Source organism: Triturus cristatus, chromosome 3_1 (genome assembly GCF_964204655.1).
Source record: "Triturus cristatus chromosome 3_1, aTriCri1.1, whole genome shotgun sequence".
NCBI classification, from domain to species: Eukaryota; Metazoa; Chordata; class Amphibia; order Caudata; family Salamandridae; genus Triturus; species Triturus cristatus.
This window is the reverse complement of record NC_140583.1, coordinates 269,929,199-269,956,585: the sequence shown is the minus strand read 5'-3', so window position 1 is coordinate 269,956,585 and position 27,387 is coordinate 269,929,199. Positions and strand designations below refer to the sequence as shown.

General features: G+C 47.5%; 1 protein-coding gene across 12 annotated transcripts in view; it reads right to left on the bottom strand.

The window, feature by feature from the left end:
- LINGO1 (leucine rich repeat and Ig domain containing 1) overlaps positions 1–27,387 on the bottom strand; it is a 3,568,664-nt gene that overhangs the window by 247,714 nt on the left and 3,293,563 nt on the right. For 2 of the 12 annotated variants that reach the window (XM_085643855.1, XM_085643868.1), the window contains exon 1: positions 1,304–1,898. The exons of the other annotated variants lie outside the window; for them this stretch is intronic. Coding sequence is in view for 1 of the 2 variants with exons in the window: in XM_085643868.1 (XP_085499994.1) it covers positions 1,304–1,309 (6 nt within the window). In the remaining variant the exon portion in view is untranslated. Of the gene's footprint in view, positions 1–1,303; positions 1,899–27,387 lie in introns of those variants that run through there. 12 annotated transcript variants of the gene reach the window in all.

Below are 27,387 nucleotides of genomic sequence, written 5' to 3'. Positions count from 1 at the left end.
CCTGTGTAACGAGCTGTGCACACAACCCCCTGGATGGTGAGCTATATTAGTGTAATAGGCTGTGCACTGACACACCTGCCTGTGTAACGAGCTGTGCACACAACCCCATGGAGGGTGAGCTGTATTAGTATTATAGGCTGTGCACTTACACACCTGCCTGTGTAACGAGCTATGCACACAACCCCCTGGATGGTGAGCTATATTAGTGTATTAGGCTGTGCACTGACACACCTGCCTGTGTAACGAGCTGTGCACACAATTCCCTGGACGGTGGTCTGTATTAGTGTAATAGGTTGTGCATTGACACATCAGCCTGTGTGACGAGCTGTGCACACAATTATAGGCTGTGCACTGACACACCTGCCTGTGTAACGAGCTATGCACACAACCCCATGGAGGGTGAGCTGTATTAGTATTATAGGCTGTGCACTTACACACCTGCCTGTGTAACGAGCTATGCACACAACCCCCTGGATGGTGAGCTATATTAGTGTATTAGGCTGTGCACTGACACACCTGCCTGTGTAACGAGCTGTGCACACAATTCCCTGGACGGTGGGCTGTATTAGTGTAATAGAGTGTGCACTGACACATCAGCCTGTCTAACAACCTATGCACCCAACCCCATGGAGGCTGAGCTGTATTAGTCTTATAGGCGATGCACTGACACACCTACCTGTGTAACGAGCTGTGCACACAACCCCATGGAGGGTGAGCTGTATTAGTATTATAGGCTGTGCACTTACACACCTGCCTGTGTAACGAGCTATGCACACAACCCCCTGGATGGTGAGCTATATTAGTGTAATAGGCTGTGCACTGACACACCTGCCTGTGTAACGAGCTGTGCACATAATTCGCTGGACGATGGGTTGTATTAATGTAATAGTTTGTGCACTGACACATCAGCCTGTGTAACGAGCTATGCACACAACCCCATGGGGGCTGAGCTATATTAGTATTATAGGCTGTGCACGGACACACCTGTCTGTGTAACGAGCTGTGCACACAACCCCCTGGATGGTGAGCTCTTAGTGTCATAGGCTGTGCGCTGACACCAGCCCTGGCCCGGCTGTGGTCGGACCCTGGATTTTCTCCATAAGGTTCTTACAGTCTCTCAAGATTCGTCGCTTGACTCGGAGGCTCCAGTCTTAAACGGAGGGCTGGACCTTGGTGAAAACTGGAGGGGTACAGTTAATCTTTGCCACGCCGCCCCCACCCGCAAAAATATTCCATTCTGGGTGTAGTGACTGTCCCCCAACCCCTATTTTCAAGCCAGGTCAGGAGAAGGGGGGCTTCTTACCTTCATGTCATTCTCCACCGCTGCCCAGATCCGAGATATTTCGCATCCTCCCAGAAATGCACCTGCAGTGCTGCAGCCCGCGGAGCCCGCCTTCCTTGCGGCCCCCCAGGCTCACCCCGGGACGGTCCCCGGGCAGGTCCGGGGCTCCCTCGTCCGAGGCTCCCTCCTCCGCGCGACTAGTGCAGGTCCGAGGCTCCCCTGCCTCCGATCCGGGGTCCCACGGCTCTGCTCCCCGCCGACCTTCCGCCACTCCCAGGAAGAAAAAACACACGCACAAAGCGGGAGGGTGTCAATGGCCACCCGACCGCGGTATCCCCCAGACCGTGCCAGCGACAGGACCAGCTCCGGTGAGATCCACGCAACCCGTCCGGAGGGATGAGGAGAGCAGGGGACGGAAGGTGGGCTGCAGGCGGCTGGCGAAACAACAGGGGGAGGAGAGTCGGGAGGGGAGGGAGGAGACGGTGGAAGGAGAGGCGCAGGGAGGTAGAGAGGGAAGGCGGGAGGGAGAGACGGCGAAGGAGAGAGCGCCAAGGATAATATGGAGCGACGGGAAGGGAGCGTCGGGGAGGAAAGCGAGAGGTCAGAGGTGGAGAAGGAGACACTTAAATGGGTAACGACACCGAACCAGGGGAGTAAAAGCGAATCAGAAACGGAGGAACGGAGACGCGGACGCCGAACCAGGGATGGAGAAACAGGGAAATGTGAGAGGATATGAGGAGGAAGGGAGACAGGCAAGGGTGGGACAGAAAACAGCAGCGAAAGAGAACGAAAGAGAATCATAGAAGATAGACAGGCTAGAGAGACGGAAAGTAGCAGCGAAAGAGAACGAAAAAGAGTCATAGAAGAGAGGAAAACAGCAGGGAACGAGAGCGAAAGAGAGTCATAGAAGAGAGACAGGCTAGGGTGGGACAGAAAACAGCAGGGAACGAGAGCGAAAGAGAGTCATAGAAGAGAGACAGGCTAGGGTGGCAGAAAAAAGAGGCAACACAGTAGTCTTGTGTGGAAAAATGACGACGGCAGTGAAAGAGACGTACAGAAAGCCAGGGTAATGAAAGAGACAGACAGACATGCAGAAAGAAAGAGAGATATCAGTGGCACACGTGTGATGTGTCTCCGGGCGGCTAAACTGACAGATTTCTAACCTGCCTAAAATGGGGCATGGCCGACTGAAAGGAGGCCTGTGTGAAGCGCTGGGCTGTTCTAGAGAGGCGAAGCCGCACAGGGATAATACGTGCCTGTGTGTGTGAGTAAGAGTTTCAAGATGGAGGTACACTAAGAGGTGGCGGTAAGAGTCCAGCGGCTATGCCTCAACCCCTTTTCCTCCAGTCTCGGAGAAACCTATATTCTAATACCGACGTGGACAGCCAATGCACCCGTATCAAGAACAATATAGCAGGAGGGCTCATTCAGAGTGCGTCCCATGAGGGCAGAAACCCAAGAACAGGGGTTCATGTGGAGCGTCGCACAACACACGCGGGAATCAGACGGGCCACCACTGCTTGTCCTCCTCAGTCGGACCAGAGTCTACCAGTACGGTAGCAACCATTAGCTCCCAGGTAGGACCTTTCTAAAGGGCTCTCCTGACATGGTAACTGCATCCCCAGCTCTCGAGACTGGGTTGGCAGCAGATTGAGGAGACAACTCTCCTTCTTAAGCCCCCCCTTTCCTTTATTTTTTATTGGGCGGTAGAGTGAATCCTGGACCCACTCCAGAGATGTTCCCACTTGGCCAGTTATGGTCTAGCCCAATTCACGTTCCCTTACATAAATGTCTGCCATATTTCCCTCCCAATGACTTAAGCAGGGCAGATTGTAGACTGTGACGTGGCTTCACATATAGCTGGGAACTGTTGGTTGTTCGTTGTTGTTCCATGGGAGCCTGATCCATGCCAGGTTTTCAGGAGATTAATCTGAGATACAGAATCTAAATGGGTGTGGTTTACATATTAGTTATCCTGAAAATCAGTAATGGATCTGTTCACCATGGATTGCATTTGTAACACCCAGAACCACCAGCTTCTGTCTGCTAGCCGAGGAGTCGTGGAATTTATTTGAAAGTTAATGGTATTCAGAAATCATAAATCCAGAACTGGCACCCTGGTGCCAGGAAAGATGCTAAAAGCCCCATAAAAAGAATGAGGAGGATCGATTCTTCCAGTTGTTGGGAAGCCACCTCTTCCTGCCCCTTTTTGTTGGAGTAGCCAAACTGGGAAACCAGTGGGTTATGCTAACGAAGGGATGCCAGAGCCAGGTCCAAAATGTACAGATCCATGGCAGATTTTCTGGAAACCTCTAGGTAAACGTGTTCCATTTAGATTTATTGTATGAAAACGTATCTTATATGAAACTCTTGAATATCTGGAATGAATCCAATGCCCCTAGACCTATGTTGGATACCTCTGCACTAGGCCTGGGCAGTGTACACTGCCTGTTTGCAGAGTTTGTAGCGTTTTCTACTCTCCGCAAAGCAAACAGAGTTCCGAAAATGCAGAGCTGAGTTTTTTCCTCACTTTCTAATGTTAATCTGACGAGCACGAGCGAGGAAAATCCAACACTAGAGCACCTCCCAGCGAGAATTCTCAACACGGGCGGTCCCAGATGGTTGCGACCACTTGCATTGAGAAACCGTCCATTTGCGTTGATGAAGCTGCCGCTTGAGTAGAACATCTACTCGAGCAACAGAAAGAAGCAGCGCCCCCGTGCGCTGTGCCCTGTGCCATTTGCGTTGATTTTCCAGCCCCGGACAAACACCCAGTGCTAAAAATCAGTGTGAATGGCACGACCTAACGCACACCGCAGCTTGCAGACTTCGCATAGCTTGGTGAAGTTTTTTGGTCCCTTTGCGGGGTCCCGCTATGCGGAATTACATGAACTCCGCCCAGCTCTACTCTGCTCTGCTGGGTTAGAGTCTCCCTGTGGCTTTGAGGTTGGTTCAATCCCAAATAAAGCAGCAAGAAGAGAAAACAAGCTTTCTTTCTGTACCCTCCTGAGTGACTTTCTCTAGCACTATACAAGGAAATATCACCCTCGATTGGACACTTGGAATGACCCTCTTGCTTCCCAAATGATGCGTTTACATTTAGGCTTGCAGCCAGAGAAGCTGGCTGGGCTTCATCCTGGGGGTATGACTGCATTAGACTGGAGAAGAAGCGGTCAGTGCTCTTTGTCAGCCAGTGCAGCGGTGCAATAAGGCTTGAAAGGTGCTACAAATAAGAGATGTGCTACCTGTCTCCTAGTGAAGGGAGTCCTGCTGCACCTAGTAAAGAGAGCCCAATGCTGGAATGGACAGCCTGGGATCCTGGTTGAAACCATCGGAGAACAAAGTAAAGAAAGCATATCTTAAGAAATGAGATGAAAATCCTGAGTAGAACACTCCAAGGCCTCTCTTGGCGCACACACGCTGGTCATTGAGGGCTTTGATCCAGAGACAAAGGGCAATGGTGCTTAGATCTCAGCAGGGCCGTCCTACAACACAAATACCAGCTTTATGCCCACTGTACTTGGGCATCAGATGCCAGTCAGTCTGGTCAGCCATCTGTCTGAGTGTTCCAGTCACTGAGGGCGCGCACTTCGTTAATCCAAACCCACGCCTCGCTGGTTGGACAGGAACCCATGGGTGGCTCCATTCATAAGTTTACACTTTAGTTTTCTCTCAAAGTTTACTTCTCAAAAGTCCCGCTTCTTGTTACTGTTGGTCACCTGCATTCCCTTTACATTTTCAGGGTTGCGTTTCTTACAGTGGGGATTTTCTTTATTTTTGGACTTCATCAAGCTAGCTGTCCTCTGTTTTTAATAAAATGCATACATGTAGAATATAAGTGGGAGATTCCTTTGTATCCACAATAGATTTACATTCATGTTGATGGGTTGAGGTTCATTCAACTTTCTTCTTTTTTTATTAAGGCTTTGCTGCTCGAGTGGAGGCTGTTCGGGATTTGTTTTATCCGCAATGAAAGACCAACCTTTTCGACATGACCTTTGCCAACCTCGTCCTCAACCTAGACTCTGCTGCAAACGCCCCTGTCGTTTCACATATAACCACCGAGGAGGAGAAGCCCATACCGTAAACTCCCCTGGGCCTGCCTAGGAGAAAGCCCACACACCTGCTATTTCTCCTGGTGGGCAGACCACCAGAGGTTTGTAGCATGCTTCTGCAGTGATTGAAGGTGAACACGCAACAACATCTTATGCTGGAATTTTAGCCCACATGTCAAGTATGACAGATTATTTTGCAACTTTGTGTATTTAGGATCTTTGTTATCTTTAAAAATATTTACCAGGACAATTATATTTATTCACACTCCTACAGATGATTGACGTGAGCGTGTGCTGCGACATTTTAGATGCTGGACCTGCACTTTCTTCACTTCCTCAAGTCTGCCACAAAGCTGGAAGACATCTGTCTGCTGTAATTGTGCATAACCACTATAGCAAGTTACGCAAGTTACGCCCACCCCTAGTCTCGTCACTCCCTGGCCACTGCCCACCATAGTTTCAGGCTTGGGAATAACTCCCTGGTGGGCCTAATAATGAGTCAGACAGAGCGGAATTTCCTCATGAAACTCCACTCTGCCTGATTCCGAGTTATTAGCTTTCCCCACACCCGTTTTTCCAGGTGTGGGTAAACCTGGCTCAATTTTTCAAGCTGATTTGACAAATGAATGTGGTAACGCCCCCTAGAAATTCAAAATGGCTTTATAACTAGAAAATGTGGTAATTCACCATTCTATGGTAATTCACCTTTCTATTTCTCATAATGACATGATACTGGTGCAAGACTACCACCTGGTATCTGTAATATTTCATGTAATTTTACCATTACCCCTGTACCGTACATCTTATCATCCAGGTCTAAGTAGGGAGAATGTCCTGAACAACACTTTATGCCCGTCCCCAACTAAGAGGTACCCAACATCATCTGGTAACCTAGCGGCAAAGTATTGTATTCACCCCAATGTTCCATTCGGAATATATTAGATTTTACAATTTGCTAGAGGGTCCGAACCCTAATCTCTGGGTAGGAGGAACCCCTAATAGCTAGAAACGCTAGATGAGCTCTGCCGCGACTTGAGGACACAGGCCTGCTTGAGTTAGTCCCGACCATAACTAGATCGGCTTCAGTGACCCTAGGGTCCTAGTTTGGTCTAAGGATGCCCCTCAAAACCTAGTAGTGACCCAGAGCAGCCTGAAGGACTCGGGCAAGGTGAGGTGCACACTTCAACTGTACTGGGCAGACACTGTTGAAAAGGGGATTGCAACTTAACCACTGGGGCTTTTCTCTGTTTCTCAAAACACAACTAAAACCAGTCCACAAACACAGGAGGGGCTGTGCACAGCGGTGCACTATAAAGCCCGTCCCCCACCCCCTACAACGCCCTCAATGTGAAGTGTACTCGGTTGACTCTCCTGTTGAAAATGCTTGAGAAACGAAGGAAAGCATGGGAGCTATCCATGGTGCTGAAGCTGAGCAAAGCTCATTCTGTTCTATGAGAGGGTGGGTGGTAGGGAACAAACTGCGACTGCAGATTGGGAACCGGTTACCCTAACATCAAAGCCTGTTATTTATTTGTTATTATACTGCACCCCAACTTATCCTCATTACACCTTCTGTGAGACAGGCCTTTACCGCTCGACTAATGTGCTCCAGAGAGGCCTTCGTAGGTTAAGCTTGCCGTCTCATACTGAGTACTCAATTTTCAGGAAGTAGTAAACACACGACCCCTCCATCCCCTTCGATACTGCTAGCTGATTGTTGCTACATTTTATCATCTGGAAAAATCCCTAGAAGGTGAGTTGAGGTATGGGGTGGTTACAGTGCGAGAAAGGAGAAGCTTTCCAGTAGCAGCCGAGACAAACAGCACACAGCCAGAAAGGATAGAGTGATACAAGGCGAATCTAAAGAGGCACAGAGAGAGAAGGGATGAGTAAGGCTAAGGTACAGAGGCATAATGGGTGGAGGGATAAAGAAAAACTGAGGCACAGAGACCTAAATGGTGAAGGTAAATACAAATACTTAAGTACACAGGCATAAAGAGTGGAGTGATAAAGACTTAGGCACAGAGGCTTCAAAGGTGGAGACGTAATAGAGAATGATTAATAGAATATAGATTTGGAATAAAGAAAATCTTAGACACAGAGGCATATGGGGTCAAGGCATAAAGAAAGGTTAAGGTACAGAGGCTTACAAGGTGGAGAAATAAAGAAAGACTGTGGTACAGAGACATAAATTGTGGTTGGATAAACAACGACTTAAATACAGAGGCATGAAGAGTCAAGGGATAAAGAAAGACTGAGGTACACTGGCATAAAGGGTGGCGGGGTGAAGAAAGACTGAGCTGATGAAAAGGTGGAGGGATAAAGGAAGACTGAGGCGATGAAAGGGTGGGGGATAAAGAAAGACTAAGGTACACTGGCATAAAGGGTGGAGGGGTGAAGAAAGACTGAGCTGATAAAAAGGTGGAGGAGTGAGTAAAAGGCTGATGTGATGAAAAGGTGGAGGGATAAAGAAAGACTGAGGCGATGAAAGGGTGGAGGGATAAAGAAAGACTGAGGTGATGAAAGGGTGGAGGGATAAAGAAAGACTGAGGCGATGAAAGGGTGGGGGATAAAGGAAGACTGAGGTGATGAAAGGGTGGAGGGATAAAGAAAGACTTAGGTGCAGAAAGGGTGGGGGATAAAGGAAGACTGAGATGAGGAAAGGGTGGAGAGATAAAGAAAGACTAAGGTACACTGGCATAAAGGCTGATGTGATGAAAAGGTGGAGGGATAAAGAAAGACTGAGGCGATGAAAGGGTGTAGGGATAAAGAAAGACTAAGGTGCAGAAAGGGTGGGGGATAAAGGAAGACTGAGGTGAGGAAAGGGTGGTAGGGTAAAGAAAGACTACGGCGATGAAAGGGTGGAGGGTGAAGAAAGACTGTAGCGGTGTAAGAATGGAGGGATAAGAAAGACTGAGGTGATGAAAAGATGGAACAATAAAGAAATACTGAGATGATGAAAACCGTGGCAATAAAAGGGTGGAGGGATGAAGACAGACTGAGGTGATAGTTTGGGTGGAGGGTGAAGAAAGACTGAGGTGATGAAAAGGTGGAGGGATAAATGAAGACTGAGGTGATGACAGGGCGAAGAGGTGAAGAAATGCTAGGTACGAAGACATAAAGGGATTAAGGATAAAGAGCTTAAAGGATGGAGGGATAAAGAAAGCCAAGGAACAGGTGTGAACTATGGAGAGCTAAGCGCAGTCTGTGGTATGCAGGGTGGAGTGATACAGAGGCCCTGGTGTGCACCGGGAGATAGTCCGGGTGGGTAAAGCGAGGCTAAGCCGTGGAGAGGAGTCTGAGCATGAAGGCACAGAGGGAGAGCGGGGAGCATGCATTGAGACAGCCCCGCGTTAAGGGGAGAGCTCGTGACCCAGATTCACAGGCAGATTCTAATGAGCTGTTCGTAATGAAATTCCCACGGGGAGCAGGCAATGGGGACAGCACAGGGGAACCCTCACCTGCATCCACCCCATACCGAGGCCACCAGCAGTCTTACGTGCAGAACCACTGAGTGTCTCTGAAAAACGCACCTTCTAGAGACCTACATCACTGCATCCAAGGTCCTGCACCCGCTGCAATCCCTACCAATGGAACCTGTCAAGCACTGCAAACACTTCCCTCCAAGACAATGCACCCACATCAATAACTCTCACTGCAGTTACTGACACCCCTGAAGTGTACCCTCTGCAGAAACTGACACCCACGCCCCTGCACCCACTCCAACATCTGCCACTCTAGGGCCTGCAGCCATTCTAATACCCTCACTAGGGCCCTTCAAGGCTTCAACCACTGCAAACACTGCCTTCCAAGACCATACACTTACATCAATAACTCCCACTGCAATTACTGACACCCCTGAAGTGTACCCTCTGCAGAAACTGACACCCACGACCCTTCACCCACTCCAACATCTGCGACTCTAGGGCCTGCAGCCATTCTAATAACCATCACTAGGGCCCTTCAACCACTGCAGTCACTGCCTTTCATAACCATGAGCATACTTCAATAACTCCTACTGCAGTTACTGACACCACTGACGTGTACCCGATGCAGCAACTGACACCCACTTCAATACCTGCAACCCAATGCCGTGCAGCCACTCTAATAACCATCACTAGGGTCCTTCAACCACTGCAATCATTGCCTTCCAAGATCATACACCCACATCTGTAACTCACACTGCAGTTACTGACACCCCTGAAGTGTACCCTCTAGAGAAACTGACACCCACGACCCTGCACACACTCCAACATCTGCCACTCAAAGACCTACAGCCACTCTAATAACCATCACTAGGGCCCTTCAACAGCTGCAATCACTGCCTTCCAAGACCATACACTTACATCAATAACTCCCACTGCAATTACTGACACCCCTGAAGTGTACCAGCTGCAGCAGCTGACACCCACGCCCCTGCACCCACTTCAACACCTGCAACCCAATGCCGTGCAGCCACTCTAATAGCCATCACTAGGGCCCTTCTACCACTGTAATCACTGACTTCCAAGACCATGCACCCACATCAATAACTCCCACTGCAGTTACTGACATCCTTGAAGTGTACCCACATATTTGAATCATGGAAACGTATTTTCTTTATTCGAACGGCCATTTTGAATGTATTGCTATTAAACACCTGGTCCTCATGCTCTGTACACTGACTGTATAATTATGGATTTGCCACATTTGTCACATAAACCATAGGGTACTTATTGAAAGCCTTGCTCCACGTGTCCTCGCGGAGTGGAAAGCCCTTTGCAAAAGTTGGCTGGTTATCGTTCACCCATGTATTGCTGTATTGATATTTAGAGCCGGTGGGTGGTTGGGGTAAGTACATGTTTTGGAGGTGGGTTTGAGGTATGGAGGAGATGGGTGAATGTTGAAGCAATTCTTATGCTAGTCGAGACAAACTGGTATGTTTTAATGCAGTCCGCGGTGTAACCTGGAAAGGTTAGTGAGTTTCAGTGCAGTTCCTGGTTAGTTTAGAAGGTGGGTGCCTTTCAGGGAACTCTTTGAAGGAGCTGGAAAAGGGAAGGAATGTTTGGGGCAGATTCTTAGCAGGGGTGAAAGGTGGTGGAATCCAATGCAGTCCTCGTGGTAGCTGTGGGAGACGGATAAGTTGGGATGCAGCCTTTGACATAGATGAGAACATGTCCATGCATTGGTCCGGTCCTGGCGGCAGCTGACTGAGGTGAGTGAGTTTCCGTGGAGTGAGTGCTAGTCTAGGAGAGCTTTGGCGCAATCCGTCGTGTAGCTTGGGAAGATGTCTGAAGCTGTGTGTAGTTTTGAGTTGCTTGCAGAAAAGAGGCACGTTTAGTGTTGTCCTGGAGTACCATGAGCGAGTCACTTTCAGTGCATCGCTTAGTTTAGGTTTGGGGTGCGGGTGAGTTTCTTAGAAGTGTCTGGAGGAGCCGCAGGGAGGGGACAGGGGAGGGGCTTCAGTGAAGTCTTTGCGGGAGCAGGTTGATTGGGAAGTTTCGGCGCTGTCTTTGGAGTAGCTATGGCGGGTGAGCATTGATGCAGTCGCTGGGTGAAACTGGGAAGGTGGGCAGCTTGCGATATCGTCAGTGGGACAACCTAGGAGAGTGGTTGAGTGCCTGTACGGTCTTCGAGGCAGCTGGATGTAGAGAAGTGTCCACCCTGCCTTGGATTCATCGCAGTCCTCGCTACGTTACTGGGATAGCGATCTTTTCATGGACCAGGCAGTGTGATCACTTTATATACAAAACAGCCATGCGATGCTTCGGAGCACTGCCTTATCGTCACTACTGTGCAATTATCCCAAATAAGCATTTCATAATATACATCGTAGTACTAATGAGAGGTACCAGCAACTAGTCCGGGAGCGCACATTCTACCCTTGCGCCTCACTGCTTCCCACACTTACATCATGCCCCCCCCCCCCCCTCCCCCCCCCGAGGACAGCCCCTCCCCGAGAGAAAGCTGGTCTCCTGCACTCGCGGGGCCTTCATGCTCTGAGTTGGAAATGTCTATGTTGACATGGCTTAAGGGTGTAATGACGCCCGAGGGACACTAGGTGGAAGCATTGAAAAGCTAATGACATTGAGTCATCATAGCGGAATGCACCGGTGCACACGGGTGGGGGCGCCCCCACCCCCAGCACTCCCCCCTCGATAATCCGAGAATACAGAAGTGGGGAGGGGGCAGCGCACCCCTCCAAGACAGACAGTGCGTAGCTGGGAGAGGGCTGTAGAGAAATGCTTGGAAATGCAGCTGCCGTCACAGAACAGTAACCAAAGCTAACTGGAGCAGTCACGGAGCACAACATAAACAGGCAAGATTTGCAGTGACAGCAGCATCTGCCTGGAAAAACCCAGCCCTGCACGAGTGCGGTTTGCACGTACGAGCGCATGGTGCCAACGAAAGGAACGCAGAGCAGTGTGGGATGCGAGGGCATTTGTGACACTCAAGGTGCATGAGGATGGTGAAGCGGGGATGCTCACTGTGTGCCAGGGGTGTCATATGAGGACTATGTGACACTCCAGGTGCATGAGGCTGGTGAAGCGGGGATGCTCACCGTGTGCCAGGGGTCTCATATGAGGACTATGTGATACCCAAGCTGCATGATGCTGGTGAAGCGGGGATGCTCACTGTGTGCCAGGGGTGTCATTTTAGGACTATGTGATACCCAAGGTGCATGAGGCTGGTGAAGCGGGGATGCTCACTGTGTGCCAGGGGTGTCATTTGAGGACTGCGTGATACCCAAGCTGCATGATGCTGGTGAAGCGGGGATGCTCACCGTGTGCCAGGGGTGTCATTTGAGGACTGCGTGAAACCCAAGGTGCATGAGGCTGGTGAAGCGGGGATGCTCACTGTGTGCCAGGGGTGTTATTTGAGGACTGCGTGATACCCAAGGTGCATAAGGCTGGTGAAGCGGGGATGCTCACCGTGTGCCAGGGGTGTCATTTGAGGACTGCGTGAAACCCAAGGTGCATGAGGCTGGTGAAGCGGGGATGCTCACTGTGTGCCAGGGGTGTCATTTGAGGACTGCGTGATACCCAAGCTGCATGATGCTGGTGAAGCGGGGATGCTCACCGTGTGCCAGGGGTGTCATTTGAGGACTGCGTGAAACCCAAGGTGCATGAGGCTGGTGAAGCGGGGATGCTCACTGTGTGCCAGGGGTGTCATTTGAGGACTGCGTGATACCCATGGTGCATGAGGCTGGTGATGTAGGGATGCTCACCGTGTGCCAGGGGTGTCATTTGAGGACTGCGTGAAACCCAAGGTGCTTAAGGCTGGTGAAGCGGGGATGCTCACCGTGTGCCAGGGGTGTCATTTGAGGACTGCGTGATACCCATGGTGCATGAGGCTGGTGAAGCGGGGATGCACACCATGTGCAGGGGTGTCATTTGAGGACTGCGTGAAACCCAAGGTGCTTAAGGCTGGTGAAGCGGGGATGCTCACCATGTGCCAGGGGTGTCATTTGAGGACTGCGTGATACCCAAGGTGCATGAGGCTGGTGGCGCGAGGATGCTCACTGTGTGCCAGGGGTGTCATATGAGGACTATGTGACACTCAAGGTGCATAAGGCTGGTGAAGCAGGGATGCTCACCGTGTGCCAGGGGTGTCATTTGAGGACTGCGTGATACCCATGGTGCATGAGGCTGGTGATGCAGGGATGCTCACCGTGTGCCGGGGTGTCATTTGAGGACTGCGTGATACCCAAGGCGCATAAGGCTGGTGAAGCGGGGATGCTCACCGTGTGCCAGGGGTGTCATTTGAGGACTGCGTGAAACCCAAGGTGCTTAAGGCTGGTGAAGCGGGGATGCTCACCGTGTGCCGGGGGTGTCATTTGAGGAATGCGTGATACCCAAGGTGCATAAGGCTGGTGAAGCTGGGATGCTCACGGTGTGCCAGGGGTGTCATTTGAGGAACGCGTGATACCCAAGGTGCATAAGGCTGGTGAAGCTGGGATGCTCACGGTGTGCCAGGGGTGTCATTTGAGGACTGCGTGATACCCAAGGTGCATAAGGCTGGTGAAGCGGGGATGCTCACGGTGTGCCAGGGGTGTCATTTGAGGACTGCGTGATACCCAAGGTGCATAAGGCTGGTGAAGCGGTGATACTCACCGTGTGTCAGGGGTGTCATTTGAGGACTGCGTGATACCCAAGGCGCATAAGGCTGGTGAAGCGGGGATGCTCACCGTGTGCCAGGGGTGTCATTTGAGGACTGCGTGATACCCAAGGTGCATGAGGCTGGTGAAGCGGGGATGCTCACCGTGTGCCAGGGGTGTCATATTGTGGAAATATGGATTTTTCTGGTCAGTTATGTCCCCTATCTTGGACCCCAACGGTTCCACGTGCATGTCACAAGTACATGTATGTTCCCTCCAGTTCCAGTTATGAAGACGCAAATACATGTGCGTCCACCGTCAACATGTCCTTTGACAGATCAGCCATGAATAGGCCGGATATTCCATTCCTAAATATGAAAGGCCACCGGCTTTATATGGTTCACTTATGCCACTTTACAGTCCAGGCAAGTAGGCCCTGATTCTGTCATCAAAACTCCTCTTGCCTTCTGCCTCTGAAAGCTCCAGTCCGAGCCTGCATCTGTGACCATGAACTTTGTCTCATTCTCTGCACGGCTCACGAAGCCTGACATCAGCCTACTCTCTGCCAAGAACTGTATTTCACCTTCGAATTATCTGCTTCCCCCTCAGCCGATGCATTCCTGCCTAGTAGTTTAAGTAAACATTCTTCCAGTTACCAAGCAAAAAGGCCCATCTTCTCTGTCCTCATGCAAGTAATTCATAGCCCTGTTACCATGGAATATTCCTACCCCCTCGCATTCAGTGTAGACACTTAGACGCTTGTACACGCACGCACAGTCAGTATAGAATAGATTCTGTCCGAGAGTCCTTCTTTTGTGGATAGCATAGTTCTTTAAACATAGGATGTTAGATATGATTTGGGATTAGGTTGACTTGACCCCCCAGACTTCTCGTCTCCACATATAGAGCTAAATGTCAAGTCCCCGTCACCCCCTAGTTACACGTCAATTACACGTCATACTGCTGCGCGCGCATCTATGCCAAGTATTATCTTATAGATCCACCTATGTATGACATCATAACCAATCATGTTCCTTTTTACTCATTATTACACCCATTTTCGGTTACGCAGACCAAACGTCAATGTCCTTATCAATTGTTACGCCTACTGTATTCACTTCATTATAATGTATGTACTATAAAAGTTACTCTTTGTCAATAAAGTATGTACTTCACTTCCTGAACCCCCGTGGTGATGGAACTTGAAGCATCCGATTATAATCGATTATTGGAATAAAGCCCATTCCGAAACTCTAATATCACGGATTCTGCCTCTCATTTTACTGAGCTATTTTATAATGTTTCTGTATCAAATTCAGTCCCGGTAAAGGAATTTTTATTTACCACATGATGGCGCCCGAACAGGGACACTTTCTCATCTCACGCGCCGGCGGTGAGTTGCAGGCCCGGTCTCCTGCCACAGCTGGACGGACAATAACGCGTACCAGCAGGATTTCCTGTATCTCCCTCCGGTCAAGCGGGGGCGACTGAGACTGCGATCAACACCCAGACGAGGCGGTGAGAAGTGCGAAGTATCCCGACCAGAGCCTAGCTGAGAGAGCAAGATCCGAGGTACACAGAGACCCACCAGTTCAAAGTCAAGCCCAGTTTCCGACGAGGCGAGTCGAGTCCAGTCCGGTTCAAGTTCAAGTTACCGAGGCCTTCCGTTTCCGAAGCTACCCGGTGAGTACCATTACTGGGGAGGCATTTCTGACGTGCACATAGGTTGTGCCGGTCAAGACGGGTTTGGGTACACAAATCCGGTCTGCACTGTTTTAGCAGTGTATCTGTACTGTTTAGCAGTATATCAAGTATTCCGAAGTATCTAGTTATTGTCAAGAATTAAGCATGGTGATTTAGTTATGCAGACGATCATCATTGTTGTTTCAGTTAAAGGTTTAATGTTTTAATGTTTAATGTGTTAAACGTCCTGCATATTGTGGTATGAATGGTTGTCCATTATTGTGCTTTTGTATTTAGTGTGTTCAAGATTAAGTATCAGATCAGATTGTCAATATGCCGCTCTTCTCGAAATTAAGACAGATCACTACTAGAAAGGGGGTACTTGAAGAAGCCGTCCCTATTCCTCCTAGGGATACTCCAGGGCACTTCATGTATCACAAACATGGCTTAGACGCTATATTATTTCTTGATTTATGGGTAGACTACACCAAGGGATTACCAGAAAGTCAGAGATGGCCCGCAGCGGGAACCTGGGATGCAGAGTGCATCATGAAAGTCGAGGAAGAGTTATGGAAAAGGAAAGTCAGACAGTCACAGAAAGACGCCGTTGAGTTATGGCGTAAAGAATCTCATAGACGTACAGAAAAAGCACGTAGACAGGAAGAGAAGAGTAAAGAGAGTTCAAACAAAATTCAAGAAAATCTATTAATTGAGGAAGGTATCCGAGTGAAATCAGAACAAGTAGACAGACAAAGAAATGCCCTTATGAATGGTATGTATCCCCTTCTGGCCGAAGGATTACCTAAGGCTACTCCAGAGATACCGAAAGACTTGCCACCCCCATTATTCCCAATCAAGGTACATCCTAAGGGGCATCCTAGAACCGCAGAGGATGTTTTTCTTTCCTCATATTTAGATGACGCAGCTCCCGAGTATGCTAATTCCGCCCCACGTAGACCGCATACCAGGGAGGTCCAACGCCAAGATCCAGCACCCGTATCCCTACAGCAACAAATCGAGTCACAAGTTCCGGCAAGCACATCTGTTTCTGCATCTGTTCCTACAGGTACTTCTATAGCTGAGTCCACACCTATAGTTGCTGTGTCACGTTCGACGAATCCTTTCACACCCGACGCCCCAGACGGGGCCACGGGAGGTGCTACCAATATTTTTTCTACGCCACCTAGAATAAATAAACTTATTTTCCAAGAGTCAGCGCATTCACGTACACCCAAATTCGTAAGTGATCGTACGCTTAAGGAACTTCTTATAGATTGTAGATATGACCCGGTGCTCGGTAAAGAGGACGAAATGATCCTGGCATCATTACGTATCAGACGAGCCGCAGGGTATTTAGCGAAGCTACCAGGAATGACTGCGCATCTAGATAAAATATATCATTTTGTTCAAACAGGGCGAGATCCAGAATGTATTAACAGAGCTATGGAATACCAGAAAGTAGAGATTCAGGGGGAACTGTTACGTTTCCTCATAAACTGTGTGATCAGAAATCAAGACCGACCGGGGGTAGATCCGGAAGCAATGAAAATTCTTACAAAATGGAGCCAGAATATATCAGAAGGGAGACACGATAAGCAAAATTGTATAATAGCCATGTGCCGAAAGATCCGTAAAGAAATAGAACGCCTACACGAGGAGAGATTAGAGACAGACGAGTTCGAACAAAGCGAGGAAGAAGGGTCAGGACTGCCCGCAGGACAGTCAGACACCATAGCCTATGTAGGTAGAGGAAGATCTTGTAATAGGAATCAGACTAGATGTCATACTGACCCAATACGTCCAATATGTCCAGATAATGACAGGAATTTCCAAATACCTATAATTAACATAAGGTCTAACGAGCATTCGTTCCAAACCGCCGACAAACTACTCCGAGAACGAAGGGGTTATCATTTTCTCGATTCTATGGATGAACAAGATTTAGCGAGGGCAGCTGTCCATTGGGTGGACAGTCCCGGAAAATATAGTGATGAGACAGTAGTACGCACATTTTTGAATCTCACCCCAGATGAGCAGAGGTTAGCTGGGATTTATATGATTCAACAACTCATTATACTATATCAGAGTCAGCATTCGGACCCTGGTCCCTTACCTGACATATTGACTGAATTGCTTATGAATAAATGGAGAGGTCCAGGTACCAAATTAATTAAAGAAATTCTAGTATCTAGAAAGCAGTATATTCTTTTTGTATGCTCAGAGCATGTCTCATTGCCTGTCAAGGAAAGAACGACGTATCACCTGGATAGACAGAATCCCTTACGAGAAGTACACCCAATAAAAGGCGAGGACAATCAGTTTAAACGTGTATTTGTATATACGCCTATATCGAAAATAGAATTGTTAGAAATGAAGAAAGTAGTACCCAGTCATGACAAGGACCCAGCGGGTTTTCACCGAGAAATTAAAGACATGTTACTCATGGGAGAGTATACCTACCCCGACATTATGACAATATTAAAGGTGTTGATGCCTGCTGGCATTTATGAGAAACTCAAGGAAAAAGAGTGGGAGGTAGGTGATCAAAAGATAGAATGGTCAGCATTAGAAGCAGAAGAAAGGGCCCGAGGTCCAGGTTCGGGGCTTGGGGACAAAACTAAAGCACTACCAGGTCTACTAGTACAGGTACTGCCACGTTTATTAGCTACGAAAAAGGAAGATTGGGGTACAATTTCAGCCTGTAAACAGAAGCAAGATGAAGACACTAGCGATTACTATGCCCGATTCGAGAAATGTTTTGGTATAAATAGTGGCATAAGAGCAAGTAGCGAATCATACCCGCATCTGTTTGTAACAAAATTGGTGGAAAATGCCCTGCCACCAGTAAAGAATAGAGTATTAAAATTCGAGAGTACCTGGCAAGGTAACACTCCAACACAAATGTTACAAATGTTACAGTACCACCACAATAGAATTAAAGAGGAACAAGAACATGAACACAGACGCATGAAAGACACGAAAATGAAAATGCTAGTTTCCCAGACAGTTCCAGCTGAAGGACATAAAAAGGGTATGACACATTCCGATTCAGCAGGACCTGTAAAAGGGACATGCAATTATTGTAAAAAGCCAGGTCATTACGTACACGACTGTCCAGTGCTAAAACATAATATCGCCATAGGTAAAACACAAGAAAGATCACGGCCACTAAGACAAGATCAGAATGAACAAGGAGCTACGCAGCATGCCCAGGCCATGTCAGCCGCACAACAGCCAATACAGTTTGTGCCAGCTGCACCACCGTTGCCTGCTGCTGCCACACAGACAACAACACGACAAATGTATCAGACTGCACAGTATGAATATCCGGAGTATCAACGTTACGCATGAACTAGCCTAGAGAGGGAAGTTGACTTACCCCTTATCGAGATTCCTGTAGATCAAGAAGGACCTTATGTACATAGTGAATTATTAGGTCAAGATAGAAAATTTTTACTCGATACAGGGGCAAGTCGAACAACTATAAAACGAAGTGAAGTCCCAGGGGCACCCCTCTCAGGCTCACAGAATATTTCCCTTGGTTTTTCAGGAAAACCTATTGTTAATGAAGTGTCACAGCCTCTTCCACTTACGATAGGACCTCTGACCCGAACTACAGATTTATTGCTTACTAAATCATGTCCAGAAAACTTGTTAGGAATAAAAACGTTGAAAGCCCTAGGAGCCATAATATGTTGTTCTCCGGAAGGAGTAAGGTTGTTTTTACGTGATTTTAAAGGTCACTATGTATCTAGAGACATGGATCCCCGACTGCAGACTTTACCTACACATCTATGGGCACAAGGCCCTACTGATGTTGGTTGCATGAATATTACACCATATCGAGTCACCCTAAAGGCAGGAGTGGTGCTACCACGAATGCGACAATACAAGCTACCACCAGATGCTGTAACGGCTTTACTACAAATCATTGACGAGCTTATTGCCCAAGGAGTAGTTGTAGAAACAGACTCCAATGTATGTAATTCACCGATAATTCCGATTCTTAAACGAACAGATCCTACAGCGCCGCCAGTATATCGATTGGTTATTGATCTGCGCGAGTTAAACAAATGCATTGTGCCACAATTTCCTGTGGTCCCAGATATCTCGTCATTATTGACAGCTATTGATTCCGAAGCAACATTCTTTACTGTAATTGATCTCAAAAATGCCTTTTTCAGCGTCCCAATAGATCCGGAAAGCCAATATTTGTTCGGATTTAGTTTAAATGGGCGTAGCTTTAAATTCACCCGCGCACCTCAAGGATTTACAGAAAGCCCCAGCATCTATAGCCAAGCACTGAAACGAGAACTTGACAGTATCCACATGCCAGTTAACACCGCCTTGCTTCAATACGTCGATGATCTGCTGATCACCGCCCGAAGCGAACCCGAATGTGAAAAAGCATCACTGACAGTTTTACAATTTCTAGCCGAAAAGGGGCACAAGGTGTCCCCTTCTAAGCTGCAATTCTGTGTCCAGCGAGTTGTTTATCTTGGACACTCGCTGGACAAGGAGGGAAGGCAGCTTACACCCGACCGCATTCAGTTGATAGCTAACATATCAATACCCAAGACACAAAAGGAGGTGCGGGCTTTCATAGGCCTCACTTCATATTGTAGACAGTGGATCCCTCAGTATGCATTTCTAGCAAAACCACTCATTCAGTTAACCACACAGGAGGCAGCCACATCGACTGCTCTCCCTTGGACTCAGGAACACACACAAGCTTTTGAAAGCTTAAAGAAAGCTTTATGTCAAGCACCCGTTTTAGCAACGCCATGTTACAGAAAACAGTTTACACTTTTTGTTACAGAGCGCGAAGGTACTGCCTTGTCAGTACTCACACAAGAACAAGCAGGAGCACACAAACCATGTGCTTATTTTTCTAGTACATTAGATCCCGTAGCTCAGGCTTTGCCTGCATGCCTGAAATCAGTAGCAGCGACAGCTTTAGCAATCAGACAAAGCGATGCCATAGTGTTAGGACATCCATTGACAGTTCAAGTACCACACGCAGTAGAGGTTCTTGTAAATAGAACGCAAACACAACACTTGACTATAGCGCGACTTACAGGATACGAGCTTACATTGTTTCAGCCACATATAGAAATCAGACGCTGTAACACATTGAATCCTGCCACACTTTTACCAGTAGTCGGAACAGACCCACTAGCCCACGACTGTATTGAAGTTATTACTATAACGACAAAACCCAGACAAGACTTGACAGATGTCCCATTGTCAGATCCAGACCTGACCTTGTATGTAGATGGTTCATGCATGAGAACAAGTACAGGAGAGTTAGTAGCCGCCTACGCAGTCACAACAGATACTGAGGTCATTGAAACTAATCGTATAAATACTTTGTCAGCTCAAGCCGCAGAACTTATCGCTCTGACACAAGCCTGTATTCAAGCCATGAATAAAAAAGTCAACATATACACTGATTCACGTTATGCATTCGGAGTTGTACATGACTTCGGCGTGCTGTGGCGAGAGAGAGGTTATTTAACTTCCCACGGTGCCCACATTCAGCACGGACCCCTCATTCATGCATTATTAGATGCAATACATCTACCCACTGAAATATCAATTATGAAATGTAAGGCCCATACAAAGGTTACTGATATCATTTCCCAAGGCAATGATCTAGCCGACAGAACAGCTAAACTGACTGCTCAAACTCAAACCCCCGATATGACAAAAACAATAGTCCCGACACCGACACATTGTATGACAGTTAAAGATCCTACTCTTGACGTAATTGACATACAGACACATGCTACACCAGACGAAATAAAGAAATGGACTGAATTAGGAGGGATCCAAACGGACCAAGGATGGATGATGAAGGAAAGGTCTGTATGGTTCCTTCCTGATTCAATGGTCCAAGTTATAATTAACACTATACATAGTCCAGCACATCTAGGAGAAAAAGCTATGCTAGACAGCATTCAACACATTTGGTTCAATAAACATTTACGAGCAGCAGCAAAACAAAAGGTCCGTACCTGTATGATCTGTTGTCAGTTCAACCCAGGAAAAAGCGTTCCCGTAGAACAGGGTGGATTTCATACTCCTAATCATCCTTTTGAAGTACTCCAGATGGACTATATCCAGATGGAACGATGTCGAGGATTCAAATATGTTCTCGTAGTTGTCTGTGCTCTGTCCCGTTGGACGGAGGCATACCCGGTTTCAGATTACACTGCCCCGACTACTGCCAAACAGTTGGTTCGAGAATTCTTCCCACGATACGGTTTACCACGTGCTGTTTACTCAGATAACGGCCAGCCGTTCTCATCCGAATTAATGAAACACGTTTCACTTCTGTTAGGATATCAGTGGAAATTCCACTGTGTCCGACATCCCGAGGCAGCAGGTCTCGTAGAAAGACATAACCAGATACTGAAAATTAGAATGTCCAAAATATGCAGAGAGAAAGGTGTCGACTGGGTAGTAGCGTTACCAGTTGCACTCTTTTACATGAGAATGGTAGCACACTCTCGAACAGGGCTATCTCCGTATGAGGTGATCTTCGGTAGACCACCGAATATGTGGGGGACGCCTATACCACGCAAAATAACTGATGTTGACTGTAATATGCTGACAGATTACTTGGCTTCCTTGATGTCTGCACTACAATCTTCTCGTTCACAGGTAGCTGCAGCCTTTCCCGACAACACTGAGGTGAAACCCCATGACGTTGTTCCGGGTAATCTTGTCTTTGTGAGGAATTTCGACCGAAAGACTCAGCTGGAGCCCAGGTGGAAAGCACCCAAGTTGGTCCTGTTGACCACAAGAACAGCCGTGAAGATCGAGGGCCGCAAGGGCTGGATTCATTCAAGCCACATCAAGAAATTTCATGGACTATCCTCGGATATAGACATTGTGCCCTGCACTCCCTCACAGACTGATACAAAACTCCCTTTTGTTGAACCGAACAAATCTGAAAATTACAAACTAAAGCTTAGGCCCACCAAGTTGAGCAATTTGATTGTTTAAGTCCTCTCCAAGGTGAAGCGGTTGAATTGTCTCTGACATGTATCCCTTGGACCTGAATAGAGAAAATACCCGAAAAATGTTGAAACGACAGGCGTATTGTAAATCACTGCGTAGCCACTGCATAGTGACATTATTAATTTTGTTTTTATTGAGTCTTTTAATAATTATTACAAGTATGTTGTTGCACATATATTACCCTATTTCTAGACATGTTTATAATGTTGCTGCTGAACATTCTTTTAGTGATTTACCTCCGCATGAATTGTCTTATAGACTTGCGCTGCGCAATAACACTTTCATTAGTATGTTACATCATTCCCATCAGACTAGTAATGCCACCAATTGTTGGGTGTGTGGCCGACTCCCTCCCTATCAGAATTATGAAGGAGTCCTGCCTTTCTTTCCACATCCATTTACACATAATGGCTCCTGTGGAGCATGGTTTAGTTTAATTAATTCCATAGACTCAGACATAGCAGTTTACCAAGATCATTGGGTATGGGGAAATCTGAACCTAGCTTTACTCAAGGTCTGTTACCCTGACAAGGAGGGTCGCCCCAAAAGAACAGGAACTGATCTAGAAAATGAAGTATATGGATTAGGAAATTTTACACCTAATCTCATGATTCTAAATGTTGTATCTGAAGTTGAACTAGTCTTACCCACCATGTCAGTATTCCCAGCGAAGGGTGAATTATGTGTAAGAAAGGTTGGTTCCATACATATGGGCCATAGTAAATGCACTACTATAGTAGAATTCAGTGATCAAGGAAAATCTTCATTTAGAACTTCTCGCCACTCCTACTTTATATGTGGTCAGACTGCATATATGCGTCTACCTCTAGATTGGGATGGTACCTGCTACATTGCATTCCTTTTGCCACCTGTTTTCCTAGCTCCTCCTGATTATTACAGAAATATTCATTTAGTACACAACAGAGAACGGAGAGATCTCCCCATTGTCGATTACACTGAGACGGCATGGGACAAGTATGTAGATTTTAATAAAGGCATCTTTCCCTATATAGGTACTGTTACTAATAGTAAGCTGATACGTAGATTAACTAGAACCCTTGAAGCAGTAGTGAATGAGACTATTTCCGCCTTAGGCAATTTAACGGAAGAGCAGTCTGCTATGCGGATTGTTGTGCTTCAAAATCGTCTTGTCCTTGACGTCATCCTGGCTGATAGGGGCGGAGCTTGTAGGGTCATCGGATCAAGCTGCTGCGTATTCATACCAGAAAATTCGCCATCTGTATATAAAGCCATCACTCGCCTTCATAAGATTGTAAGCCAGATACACCAGAACCCAGGCACTTGGACTTGGTCCAGTTGGTTTTGGAATGCGGTATCAGCCTGGGGATGGAGAGTTTTATCCTTCCTAGGTATTGGCCTTCTCATACTATTCAGTTGCTGTCTATGTCTACAATGTGGACCAGCGATTTGTGGTCTGTGTGCCACATCGTGCATTCCACATCAAGATTTTCATTCAAGATCCCGGAAGAAGAAAGAAGAACAAATGATGCTATATGAACAGATCAATGGATTGATGAAGATTGATATCTCTTGAAGGGCAAGTAGGGGACAAGGAGGGAATGTGGAAATATGGATTTTTCTGGTCAGTTATGTCCGCTATCTTGGACCCCAACGGTTCCACGTGCATGTCACAAGTACATGTATGTTCCCTCCAGTTCCAGTTATGAAGACGCAAATACATGTGCGTCCACCGTCAACATGTCCTTTGACAGATCCGCCATGAATAGGCCGGATATTCCATTCCTAAATATGAAAGGCCACCGGCTTTATATGGTTCACTTATGCCACTTTACAGTCCAGGCAAGTAGGCCCTGATTCTGTCATCAAAACTCCTCTTGCCTTCTGCCTCTGAAAGCTCCAGTCCGAGCCTGCATCTGTGACCATGAACTTTGTCTCATTCTCTGCACGGCTCACGAAGCCTGACATCAGCCTACTCTCTGCCAAGAACTGTATTTCACCTTCGAATTATCTGCTTCCCCCTCAGCCGATGCATTCCTGCCTAGTAGTTTAAGTAAACATTCTTCCAGTTACCAAGCAAAAAGGCCCATCTTCTCTGTCCTCATGCAAGTAATTCATAGCCCTGTTACCATGGAATATTCCTACCCCCTCGCATTCAGTGTAGACACTTAGACGCTTGTACACGCACGCACAGTCAGTATAGAATAGATTCTGTCCGAGAGTCCTTCTTTTGTGGATAGCATAGTTCTTTAAACATAGGATGTTAGATATGATTTGGGATTAGGTTGACTTGACCCCCCAGACTTCTCGTCTCCACATATAGAGCTAAATGTCAAGTCCCCGTCACCCCCTAGTTACACGTCAATTACACGTCATACTGCTGCGCGCGCATCTATGCCAAGTATTATCTTATAGATCCACCTATGTATGACATCATAACCAATCATGTTCCTTTTTACTCATTATTACACCCATTTTCGGTTACGCACACCAAACGTCAATGTCCTTATCAATTGTTACGCCTACTGTATTCACTTCATTATAATGTATGTACTATAAAAGTTACTCTTTGTCAATAAAGTATGTACTTCACTTCCTGAACCCCCGTGGTGATGGAACTTGAAGCATCCGATTATAATCGATTATTGGAATAAAGCCCATTCCGAAACTCTAATATCACGGATTCTGCCTCTCATTTTACTGAGCTATTTTATAATGTTTCTGTATCAAATTCAGTCCCGGTAAAGGAATTTTTATTTACCACAATATGAGGACTATGTGACACTCCAGGTGCATGAGGCTGGTGATGCAGGGATGCTCACCGTGTGCCGGGTGTCATTTGAGGACTGCGTGATACCCAAAGTGCATAAGGCTGGTGAAGCGGGGATGCTCAACGTGTGCCAGGGGTGTCATTTGAGGACTGCGTGATACCCAAGGTGCATAAGGCTGGTGAAGCGGGGATGCTCACCGTGTGCCAGGGGTGTCATTTGAGGACTGCGTGATACCCAAGGTGCATAAGGCTGATGAAGCGGTGATACTCACCATGTGCCAGGGGTGTCATTTGAGGACTGCGTGATACCCAAGACGCATAAGGCTGGTGAAGCGGGGATGCTCACCGTGTGCCAGGGGTGTCATTTAAGGACTGCGTGATACCCAAGGTGCATGAGGCTGGTGAAGCGGGGATGCACACCGTGTGCCAGAGGTGTCATATGAGGACTATGTGACACTCCAGGTGCATGAGGCTGTTGATGCAGGGATGCTCACCGTGTGCCAGGGATGTCATATGAGGACTATGTGATACCCAAGGTGCATGAGGCTGGTGACGGGGTGATGCTGAATGTCCACGGGGCGACTATAGCAGCACAAAAAGATGATGGAATGAATGCTGAACATTGTCTAATATTCACACCCACCCACTGTGGGTTAAACCACATTGTGTTTTTTGCTCACTGTGCCACCAGAACTTGGACCCAGCCATATGCAAATCAGTCTTGACCCCTGCTCCCCATTGGAACAGTCCAGTCCGAACTGCCAGCCCACGTCCTCCCTCTTTTTTTGTGTTGCTATAGTCGCCATAAGTGGGAAGAGTATGTCCAGATGTGGGTCCTGTGCTCCCTATGCCATTGGATTCAAGCTATCCCGGCTGATGAAGGGTGATACCCTGAAACCGGTCCCAGGGTGCTTGCTTCCGGTCCAGGGAGGACCTGGCCTAGCAGTTTGGGCTGGACTGTTCCGATAGGGAGCAGGTTCAAAACTGATTTGCATATGGCTGGATCCGAACTGGAATGGCACGGAGAGCAAAAAAACAATGGATTTAGTCCCAGGTCTCTTTACTGGGGTGAATGTTTGACAATGTTCAGCATTCCATTCATCATCTTTTTGTGTTGCTATAGTCACCCTAAGTGGGAAGTGTATGCCCAGACGTGGGTCACATGCTCACTATGTCATTGTAATCAAGCTATTCTGGTGGAAGGTGGGTAATACCCCAAAACCGGTCCAAGAATGCTTGTTTCCCAAACCAGGGAGGACCTGGCCTGGTAGTTCGGACAACTCTGTTCCCATGGGGAGCAGGGTCAAGACTGATTGGCATAGGGTTGGAGCCAAACTGGAATGGCATGGTTAGCAAAAAAAACTATGGATTTAGACCCAGATTTGTGACATGGGGTGAATGTTTGAGAACGTTCAGAATTCTGTCCATCATCTTTTTTTGTTGCTGCGCATAAGGGGAGTTATATGAGAAGGTGCATGATGGTGACACGAGGATGACAGTGTACGTGGGGATGCTCAATGTGCACAAGGGGTGTCACATGAAGAGTATGTGATACTCAACGTGCATGGCGCTGGTGACGGAGGGGTGCTCAAAGGGTACTAGGGTTATCATATGAGCACTATATACGATACTCAAAGTGCATGAGAAGGTCACATGGGGATGCTCAATGTGCACAAGACGTGCCATATGAGGACTGTGATATGGGTGACGTAGAAATGCTCAATGTGTACAAAGGTTGTCATATGAGGACTGTGAGATACTCAGGGTGCATGAGGCTGGTGACACGGGAATGATCAACGTTTACAAGGGTTGTCATATGAGCACTATATACAATACTAAAAGTGCATGGGATAGTGAAGTGGACATCCTCAATGTGCACAGGGGGTGTCATAAGAGGACTATATGATAATCAAGGTAAGGCTGGTGACAAAGGGATATTCAATGTGTGCCAAAGGTATCATATGAGGACTATGTGGCACTCAAGGTGCATGAGGCTGGTGACGTGGGGATGCTCAAAGCGTACCAGGGGTATCATATGAGGACTGCGTGATATTCACGGTGTATGAGTCTGGTGACGTGGAGATGTTCAATGTGTGCCGGGGGTATCATATGAGGACTATGGTATACTCAAGTCGTATGAGTCTGGTGATGCGGGGATGCTCAATGTGTGCAGGGTGTCATATGAGCACTAAACACGTTACTCAAAGTGCATGAGATAGTGACGTGGGGATCCTCAATGTGTACCAGGGGTATCATATGAGGACTGCGTGATATTCATGGTGTATGAGTCTGGTGACGCGGAGATGTTCAATTTGTGCCGGGGGTATCATATGAGGACTATGGTATACTCAAGGTATATGAGGCTGGTGACGCGGAGACGTTCAATGTGTGCCGGGGGTATCATATGAGGACTATGGTATACTCAAGGTGTATGAGGCTGGTGACGCGGAGATGTTCAATGTGTGCCAGGAGTGTCATATGAGGACTGTGGTATACTCAAGGTGTATGAGGCTGA